This window comes from Amphiprion ocellaris, chromosome 6, assembly GCF_022539595.1.
Source record: "Amphiprion ocellaris isolate individual 3 ecotype Okinawa chromosome 6, ASM2253959v1, whole genome shotgun sequence".
NCBI classification, from domain to species: Eukaryota; Metazoa; Chordata; class Actinopteri; family Pomacentridae; genus Amphiprion; species Amphiprion ocellaris.
The window spans coordinates 9,756,311-9,775,689 of record NC_072771.1 but is presented as its reverse complement, the minus strand read 5'-3'; the positions used below and the strand labels follow the sequence as shown (position 1 = coordinate 9,775,689).

General features: G+C 40.0%; 1 protein-coding gene across 1 annotated transcript; it reads left to right on the top strand.

Annotated features, from left to right (window-relative positions):
* Positions 1-3,509: 3,509 nt before the first annotated feature.
* Positions 3,510-12,197, top strand: fxn (frataxin). Its single transcript, XM_023286578.3, has 6 exons — positions 3,510-3,669; positions 3,798-3,878; positions 7,380-7,468; positions 7,557-7,677; positions 9,343-9,440; positions 10,866-12,197. The coding sequence occupies exons 1-6, from the start codon at positions 3,562-3,564 to the stop codon at positions 11,002-11,004; spliced, it is 636 nt and encodes a 211-aa protein (XP_023142346.2). The 5' UTR covers positions 3,510-3,561; the 3' UTR covers positions 11,005-12,197.
* The last annotated feature ends 7,182 nt before the right edge of the window (positions 12,198-19,379 follow it).

The following is a 19,379-nucleotide window of genomic DNA, read 5'->3' as shown; positions in this document are numbered from 1 at the left end:
CTATCCCTGTTCATCCTGTTCGTCCTGTTCGTCCTGTCCAGTCTTTGTTTCCCCCACACATCACTGAGGTGTAGCACTGCCCTCCCTGGCTCATAATAGGGAATTCTAATAAAGAAGGTCTACTTAGCTTTCAGGGAGGGCCGGTGATGGTCACACACATGCACTAAATATTAAAATATTTGGCTGCAAGACTAAAATATGCATCAATCTCATATAATGTTGACTCCCCTTTTGTGGAGTTAAACAATGAGAACAAATGCAGACAAAAAGAAAAAAAAAAAAAAAGAACCAGTAGAGTATGAATATGTTAGGAAATTGTACGAAAGCAGCAAAAAGTGACATTGTGCATTCAGGTAGACAGGTATTTGGAGTCTGATGGACCGTGGGTAGAAACTGTTTATGGATCCATCTAAAGGAGAACGCTAAAGTATCTGCAGCTACCTTGGGCATCAGGCTGGTTTATTGTTATATCAGTGTGCTTCTATTAAACTATGCATGGAATTCTATAGCCAGACCCACAATTCATATCATCTGAACTATATTGTGAGTGGTGCAAAAGAGATTAGAAGACCAGGGAAAGAGAAATCTCCAATTTTATCGGAAGGCCAACACATTCTAAAAAATCCTGTGTCGGTCTGGAAGGATGTTTAGTTGCACTTTGGACATGGGGGCAAATCCAACTCATAATCAGTCATTCTAAAACATGACAAGAATGGTGCCAAATATTTCACCATGACATTCAATGAAAAACAAAAAGTCACAAAGACCCTCTCCAGAGATAGAAATTGGAGCAGTGTTATGTTTGACAAGTAATCTTCATGAAGGGCAAGGAAATCCTTCTGCCCAGCAGCATCTCTTGTAAGATACCTGAGCAGAACTCAGCCTGGTGCAAAAGCCCTCGATCTGCAGACCAGGAGAGCAAGAACTGCAACAGACAGCTTCTGGTGTGTCACCGCTCCTCTGGGAATAAACCCACTGTCACACGTTACCAAGGATGTGTTAATAGGCCGAGACAAGTTACACTGAACACAGCCAGAAGGTATGTATATCACCCAGCTGCTCCCTACTATAGATTTTATCTGAATTCTTAGAGTTCTTACTGGAATTAGTGCTCAGTACAAATAAAGTCATTATAGTGGATGACTTTTATCTATGTAGATGAGATGACAGCCTTAACTCTGCATTTAGTTTGCTGTTGGATTCAGTTTTTCCCAAAATGTAAATAATAACCACCTCACAATTTTAACCACACACTTGATCTTGTTTTGACTTATAGCATAGAAATTGAACATCTAACTGTTTCCCGGCAAAATCCTCTTTTGTCTGACCATTTTTAATAAGATTTGAATTTATCATAATGGACCACAGAGCATCTACCAAGAAGTTGCATTACAGCAGATGTCTATCTGTTAATACAGTAACTACATTTAAGGAAATGATTCCATTAATATTTACTTCAATGTCACATGCCAACACAGTAGAGAGCAGCTCCTCTAACTTTAGTGGATCATCGTATTGATACGACTGCAGCTTTACTGCATACATCACTCGACACTGTTGCCCCTCTGAAAAAGAAGGCAATAAACAAGACAGAAAGTCCAAAAGCACAGGTTAGAGAAATTCACAACCAAAACAGCTAATGAAAAAGAGACACATACATCTGAATCACATACTAACTACTGTGAGAGATACAGCCAGTAAGTCATAACAACAGAGAAAACGTTGATGAAAAATGGAACAAGTCACAGTAATGAAAATGATGTTTCTGAGATTGTACCAAAACAGACTGAAGTGCCTCAGCCAGCAGATGGAGCTGAGAGTATGAGGCCACAGAGGGCAAGGAAGAAACCAACGTACCTCCAGGATTTTGAAACAAAGGAAAAAATGGACAAATTACACACTTGTATAGATTTCTGCTACAGAGCTGTGTGTGACATATCTTTGTAGGTCTGAGGGATATCTCTCTTTTTTCTATGTGTGGTCTTCTTTGAGCAGTGCTGGTGGTAAAATCTGAGAGCAGCAGGAAGGAAGGACCTGTGATTTCTCTCCATCATACACGACAGGTGAAGCTGCTGGTCACTGAAGGAGTGCTGTCAGTGTCCTGCAGGGGGTGAAGCGTGTTGTCCAAAATAGATGATAGCTTAGCCAGCATCCTCTTGTCTCCCACCACCTCCACTGGGTCGACCGGACTTCCCAGTCTCCTCCTGTTTAATGCAGGATGCCCTTGCCCCAGCATAGCAATGCTTAGAAGATGACTGGTGTAGCTGCTAGGTTTCTTTAGCAGATAGCCTGCTGGCCTTTGTTGCAGAGCAGACTCTATCACTAAAAGCCATGTCAAAAACAAAACTGGGCTTGGGAGACAATGTGGTCATACCCAGCCTGAGACTGAATCACAAACTGGCAATGAAAGAGGCAGGAGCTGAATCATGAATCATGATCTGATAGAAAACAAGGAGAGGCCTCATGCAAACACACTGCCCGGCCCAAAAAAAAAAAAAGAAAATCGCACACTCTAATATTTTGTTGGACTGCCTTTAGCTTTGAGTATGGCACTCATTCACTGTGGCATTGTTTTGATAGGCTTCTGCAATGTCACAGCATTTATTTCTGTCCAGAGATCCGTTCATTTTTCACCAAGATCTTATACTGATGATGGGAGAATCGGACTGCTGTGCAAAGTCTTCTGCAGAACATCCAGAAGAAAGACTCCATTGATGGAAAGACCTGGCCCTTCAGTATATTCAGGTAGTCAACTGACCTCATTCTTTGGGAACATAATGTTGCTGAACCTGACCAACCCCAGATCATAACCCTAACCTCCACAGGCTTGCATGGCAGGCATTAGTCATGATGAATGCATCACTTCATCTGCCGCTCTTCTTACCCTGATGTGCCCATCACTTTGGAACAGGGTAAATCTTGGCTCATCTGACCACATGACCGACCACATTTGTTCCTCAAAGATGATGGTTCACCACTATCCTTCAGGTTAAAGCGTTGGCTGGTTCTTAACCTGATTTTAGTAGTTTCAGAAATCGCCTTAGTTGTTTTCTTTGCTTGATGCAGGCCAACAATTTGACCCTTCTGAGACAGATTAACATCCTTTTCACGACCACAGGATATGTCTTCCAACATGATTGTTTAAGAAATGAGAAGCTCCTCACTGCATCAGCTAGGGTTAAATAAGTTGTTGCAGCTGAAACGTATTCATCACTCCAGTAATTTCCCAACGGAAGGCTCTTACTTATTTGCTTAGTTAAATCCAGGTGGCGACTTTTCTTTTTTTTTTTTTTTTTTGACCGGGCTGTGTATTTATTAAGCAACTATGTCAATAAAATTCTACAAATGACCTATGGACGGCAGCAATACACCTCTGCTGCGTCCAGCCTGCCGCAAATTTCACCAGACGAAGAAGAAAGAAAGACCCAACCTACCCTAACGCAACCAATCCCCAAACCGACCGTCAACAGAACCACCAATCACAGCCGAGCGTCCCTCCTACTGTGTCCCTCTGTCTGATACAATCTTGCATTAGTCAACCAAAACGTCCTGCTGGTAGCCATGCAGTTCTCCAGTAAAACACTCAGGATTTATTCACAGATATGTCACCTTGCGAACAGGCACGTGACAGCGGCGACAGTGCAGAGAAGCAGGAACGTCTCCACTCAGGTAACTAGCCGAGGCCACGGCGGTCTGACGATAAACTGCTCAGGTCGTGTTTTAGAGCTAACGTTAGCAGTTAGCATGTTTATGTGTCACTGAGGTTACTCGTACTTGAACCACATCTAACCTTCCAGCCCAGAAGACTGTGTCACTTCAGCGGGGTTCCTCCCTTCACTGAACACGCGCAGCATCCCGTCTGTCCGTCTCCAAACACAGTAAGTTCTACTTTATCTCTCTTTCCTGACGAGATAACGCTTAAGACCCAACTTCCGCTAAAACTCCGGTGTTCCAGTTGTTCTGTTGCTCATGTTGTCTGGTGATGTTTGTTTTCAGCCTTATGTTTTAGAATGTACCCGGGGCTTTTTAAATCTGATTTATTATTGAAAACTGTGGTCTGACTGACGGACCAGACGTTTAAAATGACAGAAAGCTGTAAACACGCAGGTTCAGGTCTATGGGTCACTCCTCGTTGTATTTTGCTCTGGGTTGTGTTGTTGCCAGTGGAATTAGTGCTTCACATCAAGTAAATGAAACAATGTAGGAGGAGAGAGTAAAATCATCAGCCAGAAGGTTGGTTCTTGGATGCAGTTGGGTGTTTCAACAGCACAATGACACCAAACACACATCATAAAGGGCTAAAGAAATAACTAAATCAAGCTAAAAATATCGTTTTAGACTGGTCTCCCATGTAATGAAGAAACAAGTCTGTGTCAGAAAGCCAGCAACTTTAGTTAAACCACCCCAATTCTGTCAAGAGGAGAGGTCAAAGATACAACCAGAACCTTGTGAACGACTGCAGAAAGCACCTAGTTGAGGTGAAATAGCAAGGGAACATTTAAACAAATATTAGCATGACTGTATATATAGTTTTGACTCAGCAAATGTTGTTATATTTCCAGAAGAGTTCAATAAGTCTACGAAAGAACTAAAATGAATGACTGTTTACTGTGACAAAGACACATTTTCACCAGGTACTCTGGCTTCCTCCCACAGTCCAAAGACATGCTGAGATTAACTAATGAATGTAAATTGTCCGTAGGTGTGAATGTAATCTAAGTGTGACCCTGTGATAGACTAGCAACCTGTCTAGGTGTCCCCTGCCTTCACCCTAAGTCAGCTGGGATATACTCCAGCTCCCCTACAGCCCTTCAAAGGATAAAGAGGTGTATAGATCATGGATGAATGAGTGGAGGAGTCTTTAGAACGTAATACTGCGATGATATACATATTCTTTACAACTTTAAGTAAATTTTTTTGATAACAGCTAAAGAATTTTTTAAAATTTTAATTTCGTCATTTCAGCCTATACATTTTAGGTAAACTGGTAAGGACAGGGTGATATAGGTGAAAATTATGGAGAAACTGTTTTATTTCAATGGTAGCAAATCCTTAGCAATACAGTACACTACTGGGTGGAATATGTGCCTCTCCATTGTGCACTTCATATGGGTCATGTCTCGTGGTATGTTGCTAGTTCAAAAGGTGGAAGCTGTTAAGGTGATACCATAAGTTTGTTGGAATTTACACTAGAGATGAGTATTGTTAAGATTTTAAAAGTACGACTACTCTTACCAATACTACTTATCGGTCCAGTATTTTCATGGTACTCTTCTCTGTGCTTGCGTTCTCTGTGGATGTGTCTGGATCTGGGGCTATATGTCTCTGATCTGCAGTTTCTGGCCTCACCAATCTCCAAAATTGTTTTGTTTGTACTGTTTGTCTGTTCTTCATCTGGTATTCCCCGTCCCCCTCATCCTCACTCTCACCCCTCCCTTGCCGTTAGAGGGGGATTTGTTTTGGTTCCTTTCCACTGTTGCCGACTGCTTGCTCATGGGGAATCCAAAGGCAGCTTTGGATTGTTGAATTCTCTATTAAAAGCTATGAGATGACATATGTTGTGAATTGGTGATACATGAATAAAACTGAACTGAAGTTTAATTGAATTGTACTTTTTGATTTTTTTAAGAGAAAAAATTAGAAACTGAATTAAGAATGCATTATTTTCTCATCTGCGCTGTTTATAAATTAACAAGAGCTGGACAATGATTGCAATTTTTATTTGCGATTAATAACTTGATTTTCTGCAGTTAATCTCATTGTTATACATAAAATTAAATAATGAATTTCAAAGTAGTGTACTCTGCACTTTTATGAACAAAAATGCAATCACATTTGGTTTGCAAACACTTTATACAAATGAAGTGCTTTTTAACAGCAGTATTCCCTTTACACAGTAGCAGTTAACATATTTCTTGTAAATCTCAACTTCAACATTAATGTAATCAAACCAAAGCTATTTGCCACTGCCAGGGTATTAACATTTTATCTGGTTTGTTATAGAAAAACAAGTTACCCTCAGAGTCCAGAGCCGTGATCATAACATTATAACAGGAACCCTCCCAGCAACAGCAAGTTAACATTTCTAAATCTGTATTCTTATTATTTCTGAACAGGTACCAGCAGAAACATTTTTCTTTTATCAGGGAGCAGCATAAACAGTCTATGTTCAGTAGCAGATGTTAGAGTGAGGTGAAGTGGTTGAACACTAAAAAGTACAGAGCTGAGACTGACTGTGTAGAAGACTTTTTAGTCTGTGAAGTCCATGTTTGTACCTCTTTTTTTGGCCTTTTTAGGCTTTAATATATAGGCCAGTGGAGAGTGACAGGAAACGTGGGGAGAAGAGCAAATGGCCGTGGGTCCAACTCGAACCCATGACTGCTGCTTTGAGAACTATAGTTCCGGTTTATACACACACAAAAAAAAAACTTCCAGAGATGCAGGTTGAGGCTCATACGTGCTGTCATTTGTTGTGATCCTAAGAACGTTCCTCAGACCAACATCTTACACGATACTAAACGGAATGCAGTCTATAGCTAACTACTTTGCTGTGGCATTTATTAGCTTGTCTTGTTTTAGTTTATCTCTATTTCTCCCACACGCTGCATCCAACCAGTCTGCCAAAGCCTCCCTCCATTGTTAGTTTGGATGAGATGTGATGATGCCCATCCCAAGTCCTGATCAACATTCAGCCTCCTGTGACCCATGGTTTGTCTGTCTGTGCATTCAGAGCCAGTGAGCCACTTTCATAATTATAATAATGATAAAAAAAAAAAAAAAAACTGCATGAATGCGTGATAAAATAAATGTCGGCATCAATTAATTAATGTGTTAACGTGTTAATAACGTGTTATTAAAACTACCATTCTTGAATAGCACTCTGGAACAGCTGGAACATATCACTATTATATATTATGATGTGATAATTGAGATATAAATGAAATAATATAGTTATGCACAACAAAATGATCAGCAATCTGCTGAACAATCTGGACTAGTCATGATGATGTTTGAGACAGCTACAACTATTATTTGGACTAGTCCAAACTGAATTACAGGTAGCTGTCATTTTTACCTGTCAGAATGATAATACCTGCTATTTTGATTCTGGACAATCAAACAAAATATTTGACAGCATGTCATAAACACAAACATCTGGAGCAGAAGCAGTGAAATATAAACCAAGATTACCAGACCTTTACTGTAACACCATCTCATTCAGTGACTACAACAATGCTGTATTAATGATAAATGTAACAGTCACATATCTCTCACACGGATACGTTGCATAGTGTATGTTCAATACACAGCTGGGATGATTATTCAGTAAGGCGTTGTTGTATCTTGTTTAGTTGCTGATCTCAGTTTTTCTGTGTTAGGGGTTTGGGAGCAGAATTGGTGGAGCCTGGAGCAAAAGCATCCATCTGACGCCATCAAATCTGAGGAAGCCCACCCTTGTGCAGATAAGGTAACCCACAGTTATTTTCTCTTTGAAGCACTACTTGCGAGTGTTGAATAATTAAAATGATTTGTAACGTTGTGTCATTCTGTAAAAGTGAGCTGTCGGAAGCTGCATATGAGAAGCTGGCAGATGAAACATTGGATGCTTTGGCTGAGTTCTTTGAAGACCTGACAGATGAAGCTTTCACTGGAGCAGACTATGATGTTGTCTTCTCTGTAAGTCAGTCTTTTTGCTATTCACTGTTACTTTTGGATACTTCTGATTAGGGATTCACTGATATGTTTTTCTCAGGGCTGATGTTGATATTCATCATTGGTGATCAAGAAAGGTTGATAACTGATATTTGAACATGTCAACCATAGCTAGTGTTTCCATGGATAATGATTACTGTAACTGAATATGTACAATAGAAATATGAGTGATGACATTTGAACATCACAGGACGCGAAATTGATTGATTGAGATCCATTACAGTTTGTCTACTGCAGTTCTGTCTGCTGTGCTTATGTTTTCTTAACCTTTCTCTGTTCTGTCACTTTTATTGCCCACTAAGGCTCAGACCTTTAAAGCATTATTAGACACTGTTTCGTGGTAGTCTGTGGCTGCCTCCTAACTTACCTGCTAGCATTAGTGTAGCTTCAGCCACTGTGAAATAAGTTAATTCACTGATTCGTGGTGATGGCTGTGATTTTTTGTTCAGATTTTGCAATTTGTCAGAGAGTTGTGACTGTAAGTTAGAACAGATTGATAAAGTTAGTATGACTTCAGAAAAATATTACGGTACTCCAGATAGCGTTAGCCACAGGCTAAGAGGCACAGCAACCTCTTAGCAATAGCTGTAGCCTAGCACTGCCGGCAAAATAAGTCCCAGCTGCACTACCTGTTAACAGCTAGAAGTGAATTTTTTTGTTATTTTCTGTATAACAGACAAACAAGGCATGCTTGTGGAATACTGCAGTGTTTATTAAACCCTCCAGCAGTGTCTGCTACCTCACCTTCAAAGACAGCTCTGCTAGTGTACCGGAGCTTCTCTGCTCTTGTGCACAAGACTGTAAGCAATAGCTTTCAGTGATTGGCTGTTACTTGTGACATATAACGGCCAATAAGATTTTCTGTATCATTGTGAGATAGCGGCACGGCGTCACTGTAACTATGACAACAAGTGACCGCTACATCAACTGCCTGCGGACGATCACGATTGCGATCCTACTACAAATCCACCACTGCTGACTTATTGGGACTTATACGTTGGAAGTCATACAACTACTGAGCAGCCTTTTCTTGTTTCAAAATTACTTTCCTGTTCTTTTACAGATTTGTTGTTTTTATGGCACTCATGTGACTCCATACTTCTCTCTTGTTACATCATTCTCCTGTCACACTGGACAGCAGCTGTCTCTGACTGATTGGCCAGTATTCCAATCTTGGCTGCTGACCCCCTTTTTCATAGTGACTGCAGTGACATATGGGGCCACAAACAAAACACACAACAGAATGAAGAGAGATGTTGCTTGGCTGTCTAAATGAGAGCCAAGAGTAGCGAAGAGTCACAGCGAAGGAAATAAAGCAAAAAATACTTACACTGAAGAACCTGCAATCACGGAATTTACACTCAAACTGATTAATTGATTATCTAAATAATTATTGATTAATTAAAATAGCTGACAACTAATCTTAATCGTTGCAGCTTTACCTTTAAATACTGAAAATGGACACAACACATAGGTAAATCACAGTAAATGTGAATTGTTACTGATACAGTCCTGTACGTTTGTATTTTATTAGACTTGTGCAGTTGAAATTTATTTTTGTCTGATTTAGGTTTCTGGTTGAAATGGGTACCTGTGCATGAGTGTGTTCTGTCTTTGGTCTGTGCACAGAGCGGTGTTTTGACAGTGAAGGTTGGCGGACACCATGGAACCTACGTCATCAACAAACAGACACCAAATAAACAAATCTGGCTTTCTTCTCCTACAAGGTGAGATTAGTGCTGTACCATTGCCTGGACACATGACTCCAAATTGTTTGACCACATTCTAAAGTAGCTTTTAGACATAGGGAACATTGCTGCTTCATCGTCTGTTAACGTGACAGCATTCTCGTCATCCAGACTTAAGTCATTTTTCTGTGGTACACGCAATATTTGTCATTCATGTGAGTATAGACAATACACTAATTTATGTATAATGCATAATAATGCAATAACAGACTAATAGCAGCTGATCAAAGTGTCCAAATTCCTAACACCACAGTTTATTTCTGATTTCTTAAGCAGTGAAACAGAAAATTCTGGACTCAACCTGAGGACAGCGGTGCTTTAACAAATGATTCAACTGACTGAAATGAAAAAAAATTCACAGTGTCACCTGATCAATCCTTTCTCTGTGTCAGGAGTAATTTATAATTAAAACTGAAAGAGGTTCTATAAGGGCGGTTCTTGTGGACAGAACACAAACAAACGTTCAGGCCAACCTAAAGCAACCTGAAAGTTTGTGCAGTGAAATTGAACGTATGACGCTAATCATGTTTTCACCCAATATACATTTGTAGTACAAATATGTTTTTCTGTCAAAATTCTTTGGGGGTTCTGTATTAACATGCGGTAACAGGAAATCATTCTATTTAACACTTGCTGACGATGAAGACAAAGTCTTCTGTTTTGACAGGCACAGTTTAAATCAGCAGATTCTTCTGAAGAATAGAAAATTCAAAATGTTAAAGTGTTTTCTATAAGTCAAAGTATCTACTAATCAGACTTTCAGTCTTATTTAATTGATTGGACTCCAGATGTGGTGAGTCCTGGCTCAAATGTACTTTTGTTTATGTCATGGACCGAGTGATGCACAGAGAATATATATTGGTTTATAATATACACCATGAATGGTAGAATGGTATATTTAATATAGACAAGAACAATACAAAAATGTGGAAGTGTTCAAAAAATTTATTTTATTTGTTCATAATTAGACCTTAAATGAAGACCTGACCATGTTTAAGACAAATTGGAAAATGCAGAGAATTCCAGAGGGTTCACTTAATTTTTCTTGCCTCTTTACTGTAGCAACCAGTGCTGTATTAGATGCACTCATAGACTAGACTGATACACATGAGTTCTTGGTAAGATTAGTTACTTCATGAGGGACTCTGGTTGCTACCTTGGGACTGGCCCATTTTTTAAGCCAAGTGCACACTCATACTTGAGGAGAAACATTAGATCCACTATAAGCAGGAGTGCTGCTGCCACTGTGTTATTTAGCAACACATGCAAGCCCCTTTTCCTTTCTTTGCCTCCTTTGTTAACCTTTGTAAATCTTGACTTGTCCACTGAGCAGTACATAGCTTTCTGTAACAGGTCCACAGTTTTTTTTATTGCTCTTTTTTCCTTCTTCTCTCATGTTTGCAGTGGACCGAAGCGCTATGACTGGACAGGTGAACGCTGGGTGTACACTCATGATGGTGTTAGCCTCCACCAGCTGCTTTCTAAGGAGTTTTCTATCATCTTCAGTGTAGACATGAACCTGTGTGACCTACCCTATTCTTGATACATTATAACTTTTGTAAGTTCCAGAACAACTGTTAGATGATAAGGGAGCCAAAGACACAGCATATACAGAACCGGCCAAAAGTTTGGAGACACCTACTCATGCAAAGACACAAGAAGCACAGTTGTTAACATGTTGTAATTTTCTTCATTGTTATATGTTCCTGTCTTTTACTTTGATGTCAGATTTGCACACTTTACCCTCTCTCAGCTCGTTTCATAAGGTCTCAAATATAGTTTTTCCAACAATCAAAAAACAGTTCCAACATGTGCACTTCTTGGCTGCTTTTTCTTTACATGGTGTAAAGAAAAAGCTTATCCAAAACCATGTCAGCATCTCAGGTTTAGGTCAGTGATTATGGAGAACATCATTGATGTAGGACTCCATGAATTTGCCTCTTGGTCAAATAGGCCTTAAAGAGGCTGGTTGGAGGGTTTAAGTAGATAACCTGGTTAAAAACCAAATGTCTGCTGTCAATAGCAACCCCATCCCTACCACACTCCATCACAGCCCTTCATCCAAGATGCAGGGTAGGAACAAAACATGCAGTTCCCATCTTTTACCCTCTCTGCAAGTCACAAAGACACATTGGCTGGAACCAGAAATCTCTTGAACTGTAGGTCTTCCCCTCCAGAGGTGGTCCTCATTATCAGTGCTTGAAATTTTGTCTTAAAAACTGCAGAAGTTCTTGGCATTTTTCAGATTGACTGACCTGTATCCTTACATAGTTGAGTGATTCTTGCCATAATACCAATTACTACAGTTAACTGGGCTATTTGCTGTGTGCCAGTGCTAACTCAGCAAAACCTAAGTAATGGTGTCAACATTAAGACGGCAAGGTACCTGTCCTCATGGTAAAAACAAACATTACACACCTCACTGTGAATGGCTGTTTTTTTCTGACAAGTCTATCATATGTAATATTGGAGTTACTTTGTCATGGTCAGCTGTCTGCTGTCATAGCACTCTGAGCTTTGTGATTGGCCTACTTAAACAGGAACATTGACTGTTGGTGACTTTTCAGTAGGCTTCTCTTCCTCATATAGCATTCTTAGCTTTTGTATCCTGCATTTTGACACAGGTAAAGCATCCAAAGCTTGTTAAGCGTTCAGGACTGAGAGCAAGTGTGGACGCTGGAACCCAATGCTAATTCCGTGATTTATCAATAAAACTATTTAATAGCTTTCCTGTAATATGTTGACTTGTCTTTTTCTACTCTCAATTCAAAGTATGGGTTGAGATCTGTGCAGTTCACAGCACATTAAGATAACCTCAGCAGAAAACAGGGAACATTGAAATACCATCCATTTTTCTTTACATCCTCGGGTGAGATACGTTTGAACTCAGGAAAAGACTGTCTCGTGTATTTACTGTCAGTACTGTGAAAATCTTGAAATTTTAAGATGTTTATTTTAAAGTCACGGAAAAGTCATGAAATACAGTAAAATTGTGAAAAGTTTTTGGAAGGTCATGGAATTTAATTTTATTGTCTATAATAGCTTTAGTTGAGGTATGTTACAGCAGTCTTCCATGGATAATCTTCTACCTAGCATTTTACTACATGCAAGCTGGAATTACTGTTATCTGTTGGTACCTAGCATAACATGCATCCCTGTGTGATAATATCAATCAGGGCCCCCCCTCTAGCAGCAACTTTTCTACCCTCAGTTTCTCCCTCTATGCTACCTAGCTGAAATGGACACCAAGCCAGCTTGATTTTGGGACGAGCCTGGAAAATGTTTTTTTAATACTGACCAATATGGCAGCCGATGACCTTGCTGGTGACCCTAGTAACTTGTTTTTTGAAACACAAATTTGTGTCAACTACAATGTCTAGACATTTAAAATATGTCACAGGTTTGATGACTTTTCTATTAAATAAAACGTCAGGGTTAACAGTTATTGCTCCACATTAAATACATACAGTTGGGTCCATAAAAATTTGACCATTGACGCAATTTTAAGCATTTGGTCTCCGTACACTACAATGAATTGAAATATAATAATCAAGATGTGCTTTAAGTGCAGACTTTCAGTTTTAGTTTGAGGGTATTTACATCCAAATCAGGTGAATGGTGGAGGAATTGTAACACATTTTAGATGTGCCCTCCACCTTTTTAAGGGACTAGAAGTAATTAGCTACTCAGCTGTTCCATGACGAGGTGTGTGTTATTCACTGATTATTTCATTTACACGGAGCAGGTAAAAGGTCTTGAGTTCATTTCAAGTATGGTATTTGCGTTTGGATTTTTGGTGAGGTTAACTTTCAATATGAAGTCGAAGAGCTCTCACTATCAGTGAAAAAAGCCATCATTAGGCTGAGAAATCAGAACTATCAGATAGCATCAGAATCAGATAGCAAAAACATTAAGAGTGGCGAAGTCGACTGTTTGGTACATTCTTAAAAAGAAAGAACACACTGGTGAGCTCAGCAATGCCAAAAGATCCGGAAGACCATGGAAAACAACTGTGGTGGATGACAGAAGTAGCCTTTCCCTTGTGAAACCAGTCTGACACTTTGGTCATTGCAGTCTGCAGTCAGTTCGGCAGCAACCTGTTCTTTAGATTGTGTATGAGTAAAAATGACAGTAACATCAGCATACACCTGGACAGCAACACCTGGGCACACTTGAGGAAGGTCATTACTGTAAATACTAAATAGAATTGGTCCTAAAATACACCCTTGAGGGACTCCTACTGTACAACTAGCAAAAGGGGAACACTTATCATCCGCCCTTGTACAGTTTTCTCTCATTTAAGTAAGATTCAAACCAGGCCAAGGCTTTGACAGATCAAAAAATAAAATACTATGATTAATAGTGTCACATGCCTTCTTAAAATCTAAAAACAACAACACTGCCTTTGTCAAGATAACATTTGATTAGTTCAAGCAGAAAACAACTTTGTGTTTTTGAGGAATGATGCTTTAGGAAGCCAAATTGCAGTGAGCATAAAGTACATCCCTTGTTGTTCAAATGAGACACTAGCTGATCACAGACGACCTTTTCAGCAATTTAAGAGGCTACTAATGGGTCTGTAATTTGATAGGCTGCTTCTGTGACCTGATTTAAAAACAGGAGTCACTCCGTACAATAGATTTCAGTATAATACGCTGCCTGGCCAACAAAACAGTTACCAGCTGGATTTAATTAAACAAATAGGTAAGAGTCTTCTATTGGATAATTACTGCAGTGATGAATATGTTTCAGCTGCAACAACTTATTTAACCCTAGCTGATGCAGTGAGGAGCTTCTCATTTCTTAAACAACCATGTTGGAAGACATATCCTGTGGTCATGGAAAAGATGATAATCTGTCTCAGAATGGTCAAATTATTGGCCTGCATCAAGCAAAGAAAACAACTGAGGAGATTTCTGAAGCTACTATAATCAGGTTAAGAACCGTCCAATGCATTATTAAAACCTGGAAGTATAGTGGTGAACCATCATCTTCCAGGAACAAATGTGGTCGGTCATGTGGTCTGATGAGTCCAGATTTACCCTGTTCCAAAGTGATGGGGGCATCAGGGTAAGAAGAGAGGCGGATGAAGTGATGCACTCATCATGGCTAGTGCCTACAAGACTGTGGGGGTTAGGGTTATGATCTAGGGTTGGTCAGGTTCAGCAACATTATGTTCCCAAAGAATGAGGTCAGCTGACTACCTGAATATACTAAATGACCAGGTCTTTCCATCAATAGAGTTTTTCTTCCCTGATGACATGGGCATATTCTGAGATGACAATGCCAGGATTCATGGGGCTCACATTGAGAATGAGTGGTTCAGGGAACGTGAGACATCATTTTCACACATGGATTGGCCTCCACAGATTCCAGACCTCCAGACTTTGCACAGCGGTCTGACTCTCTCATCATCAATATAAGATCTTGGTGAAAAATGAATGCGTCTCTGTACAGAAATAAATGCTGACATTGCAGAAGCTTATCACAACAATGCCACAGCAAAGGAGTGCCATTCTCATAGCTAAAGGCAGTCCAACAAAATATTAGTGTGCAACTTTTTTTTTTTTTTGGCCAGGAAGTATATGTTGTCATAATTAACATCAGAAAATGAGGAGAAGAGAACTGTAAAATGAAGCAATATTCCATCACAGAGTATAAACACTGAGAAAGTTTTCATCAAAATGAAATGAAACCCAGGATGGATGAAGCAGATTATCACTTTAAGCACCCAGAGGCTTAGTGCCACTATTATCCTCCTCTGGTGGGATTTTGAGTGTGAATTATGTAACTGTAATCCTTCAACAAAAATCAGTTCGTGGCTGTTTTGTCCAGTGGCTTTTTCCCACTGCTCTCCTCTGTCCAGGACTCAGCTTCAAGATGACATGCTTGCCTCCTACGCACTACAACCATAACCACTTATTGAACCAACTGTAGGCAAGTGGAGTTGCTGTGACGGCAACTGATTGATTGACAGGTGTTGAGATGATGCTTGAGCTCTGATGAGCAGCAACAGGGAGTACAAGAAGTTCATTACCACCATGCAAGCCCGACTTGAACAGCCCCCCTCAACAAGAGAGAGATGATCCCACCACTATGCAAACTGGAAACCAACAAGGTGAGTTATTACTGTTGTGTATTTTTGTGTGAGTACGTGGAAAGCACAGCCGTCTCTCTGTGTGTGTGTGTGTGTGTGTGTGTGTGTGTGTGTGTGTGTGTGTGTGTGTGTGTGTGTGTGTGTGTGTGTGTGTGTGTGTGTGTGTGTGTGTGTGTGTGTGTGTGTGTGTGTGTGTTAGCTCCTTGACCGACAATAAGATGTAGACATTCATTTTTTATGACCAGTTCGCCTTTTCAACCACGGATAATGTTTTGCTTATGCAAAATCTAACCATATTTTCTTAACAAGCTGCATAATTGTGTTTTTAATGCACATGCAAAGAGTTTCCACGGTGTATAGAAGTTCTATAGCATCATGGCATATCATACACTGCCTGTCCAAAAAAAAGTCACCACCTGGATTTTACTAAGCAAATAGGTAAGAGCCTTCCATTGGATAATTACTGGAGTGATGAATGTGTTTCAGCTGTAACAACTTATTTAACCCTAGCTGATGCAGTGAGGCGCTTCTCATTTCTTAAACAACCATGTTGGAAGGCATATCCTGTGGTCATCTTTCTCTTTCAGTAAGGTCAAATTATCGGCCCGCATCAAGCAAAGAAAACAACTAAGGAGATTTCTGAAACTACTAAAATCAAGTTAAGAACCATCCAAAGCATTATTAAAACCCGGAAGGATTGTGGTGAACCATCATCTTTAAGGAAGAAATGTGGTCGGAACAAACTCTTGGGTCATCGTGATCGGAGATCACTTAAACATTTGGTGAAATCCAATTATAAGATATAAACAGTAGAACTCATGGTTATGTTTAATAGTGAAAGTAAGAGCATTTCCACATGCACAATGTGAAGGGAAGTCAAGAGATTGGGACTAAACAGTTGTGTAGCCCTAAGAAAATCACTGTTCATTGTGGCTAAATGGAAAAAAAGGCTTTAATTTGCTACAGAGCATGAAAGTTGGACTTTGGAGCAATAAAAGAAGATCATGTGGTCTGATGAGTCTGGATTTAGCCTGTTCCAAAGTGATGGAGACATCACAGTGAGAATAGAGGCAGGTGAAGTGGTGCAATCATCATGCCTGGTGCCTACTGTACAAGCCTGTAGGGGTAGTGTTATGAACTGGGGTTGCTGCAGTTGGTCAGGTGAAAGTTCAGCAACATTATGTGCCCAAACAATGAGGTCAGCTGACTACTTGAATATACTGAATGGCCAGGTCTTTCCATCAATGGAGTTTTTCTTCCCAGATGGCACGGGCATATTCCAAGATGACGATGCCAGGATTCATGGGACTCACATTGAGAATGAGTGGTTCAGGGAGCATGAGACATCATTTTCACACATGGATTAGCCTCCACAGAGTCCAGACCTCAGCCCCACTGAGAATCTTTGGGATGTTCTGGAGAAGACTTTGTGCAGCGGTCTGACTCTCACATCATCAATATAAGATCTTGGCAGAAAATGAATCCAACTCCGGACAGAAATAAATGCTGTGACAATGCAGAAGCTTATTGAAAGATGCCACAGTGAAAGTGTGCCATACTCAAAGCTAAAGGCAGTCCAACAAAATATTAGAGGGTGAGACTTTTTTGTTGGCCGGGCAATGTATTATAAAACAATAAAAGAATAAGAGAAGAACATTGTAATTGTAATTTTCAATGATGCACATCACTTATAAAGCGTAAATGTTGAAAAACTAATAACTGAAAACTTAAAAATAATATACCAAATATAAAATGATTACACTTGGGTTACAAAACTATTGTTGCCAACTGCAAAGAAAACTTTTGGATTAGCTGGGTTTCTCTGTATAACTCTAAGATTTTCACATTACTGTGTGAAGTACTTTGACGTACTTAATGCCATGAAGTGGCACTATATAAAGTTAGAAGTGAAATGACTGTGGTGGGCCTCATCACTAGCAACGAAGCTAACTACAGGAATGAGACAAGCCGACTAGTCCAGTGGTGTAAAGACAACAGTCTTTACACCACTCAATGTGGAGAAAACCAAAGAGACTGTTATCGATATCAGGAGAGGACACTCACAGCATCCCCCACTGACCATTGATGGCGCAACTGTGGAGAGGAGAAGCAGCACGAAGTTCCTGGGGATGCACATCACTGAGGACCTCTCCTGGACCGACAACAGCACATCGCTAGTCAAGAAGGCTCAAGCACACCTCTACTTCCTCCGCAAACTGAGGAGAGTCCAACCCCCCATCATGTACTCCTTCTACTGGGGCATCATTGAGAGTGTCCTGACTGCCTGCATCACTGTGTGGTATGGAGACTGTACTGACCCTGCAACGCATAGTGAATACAACCAGCAAGATCATCAGTGCCCCTCTGCCTTCCCTCACTGACATTTTCAACACCCGCCTCACCCTTTGAGTCATCAGTATCGCCGGTGACACCTCCCACACTTCACACTTCCTTTTCATTCTCCTACCTTCAGGAAAAAGTTTCCAGAGCCTCCAGGCCCGCTTCACCAGACTGCTGAACAGCTTCATGGCTGTCAGGATGCTGAACTATGGCCACTATCTCCCCTCTTTGCCCTCTGTCCCTGGACTGTAACACAGCCATTTACACAAAGACTCCGCCTCAGCTGTTTTTGTACATAAAGACTCATAGCTGCTACAATATTGGCACTATTATTACCTCAATAAGCTGTCCTATATTGCACTACTACTAGTTCATAGGTTGATTTTTTATGTTTTATTCATTTTGTTTTATTTTATTTATTTTGTACTTTGGTCCTTTCTTAAAAAAAATGTATGGCGCTAATACAAAGGTGTGAGAGAAATGTCTTTTCAGCTTATCTGTATGTCCTGGATATATAGAGAAATTGACAATAAAAATCTTCGTTCTATTTTATTCTATTCTATTCTATTCTATTCTATTCTATTCTATTCTATTCTATTCTATTCTATTCTATTCTAGAGAATTAAATATAGTCATTTGCAAGTTTTGCCCTCTCTGTGCTAAACAAACAAAAACTCACATTTGGAAAGCACTTCCTGCTATCACATTTACATTGTGTGACATTCTAAATCTCTTGAGTTACATTCTTCATCTAATGTTTTAAGAACTACTTTATCAGCTTGTTTCTTGACTGGAAGGCTTCAAACCATCTAGAAAACCAAAAAGCAATTACTAACATTAATTTATTCCTTTGATGTGGTGGCAAATGCATGAAATTTGCAGTTTCATAAAAAGGCCTTTAGTTTTTGATAAATTATCATACATACATCTATAGAAACAGGGAGAGCGAAAAAATAGTTAAGCTGTTTTATAATTTTTGTTTGGAGGCACCAATGTGAGTGGAATGCTGTGATAACTACTGAGGCAAATGGAAGAGTTGTAGTGGACAGTTTACCAGCCACTTGGCGGTTTATGTAGGATCTAGAGGGGTTTTACCATATTTCTCCAAATCCATGGCTTATGCTAAATGCATAATCTGAATGTGAATGTTAACAAATTTTCCTTCCCACGGGTTACAAGCACATATGAGGGTGGTCAGCTTGAGCAGATGTGGCAGAAGGAAGAGTTGAACACAAATCAGAAACATCTGCATACTCAGCATAGTAGGTGCTGACATCTGAGTGGGGGGCAATGTCACCACAACAGAAAATAGAAAGTCAGCTTTATCCAGTGTCCAGTACAACAGATCTGCCATGAATTCTTTGGCTCACAAAACAGGTTCTTAGGGTGAGGTGTGGCTGTGTCCGGGTTGAGAGTAGCCTCCTTGACAATGGCTTTACCTCAGTTTCTTCTCTTGAAGGCTCCTTTCACAGACTGCCACC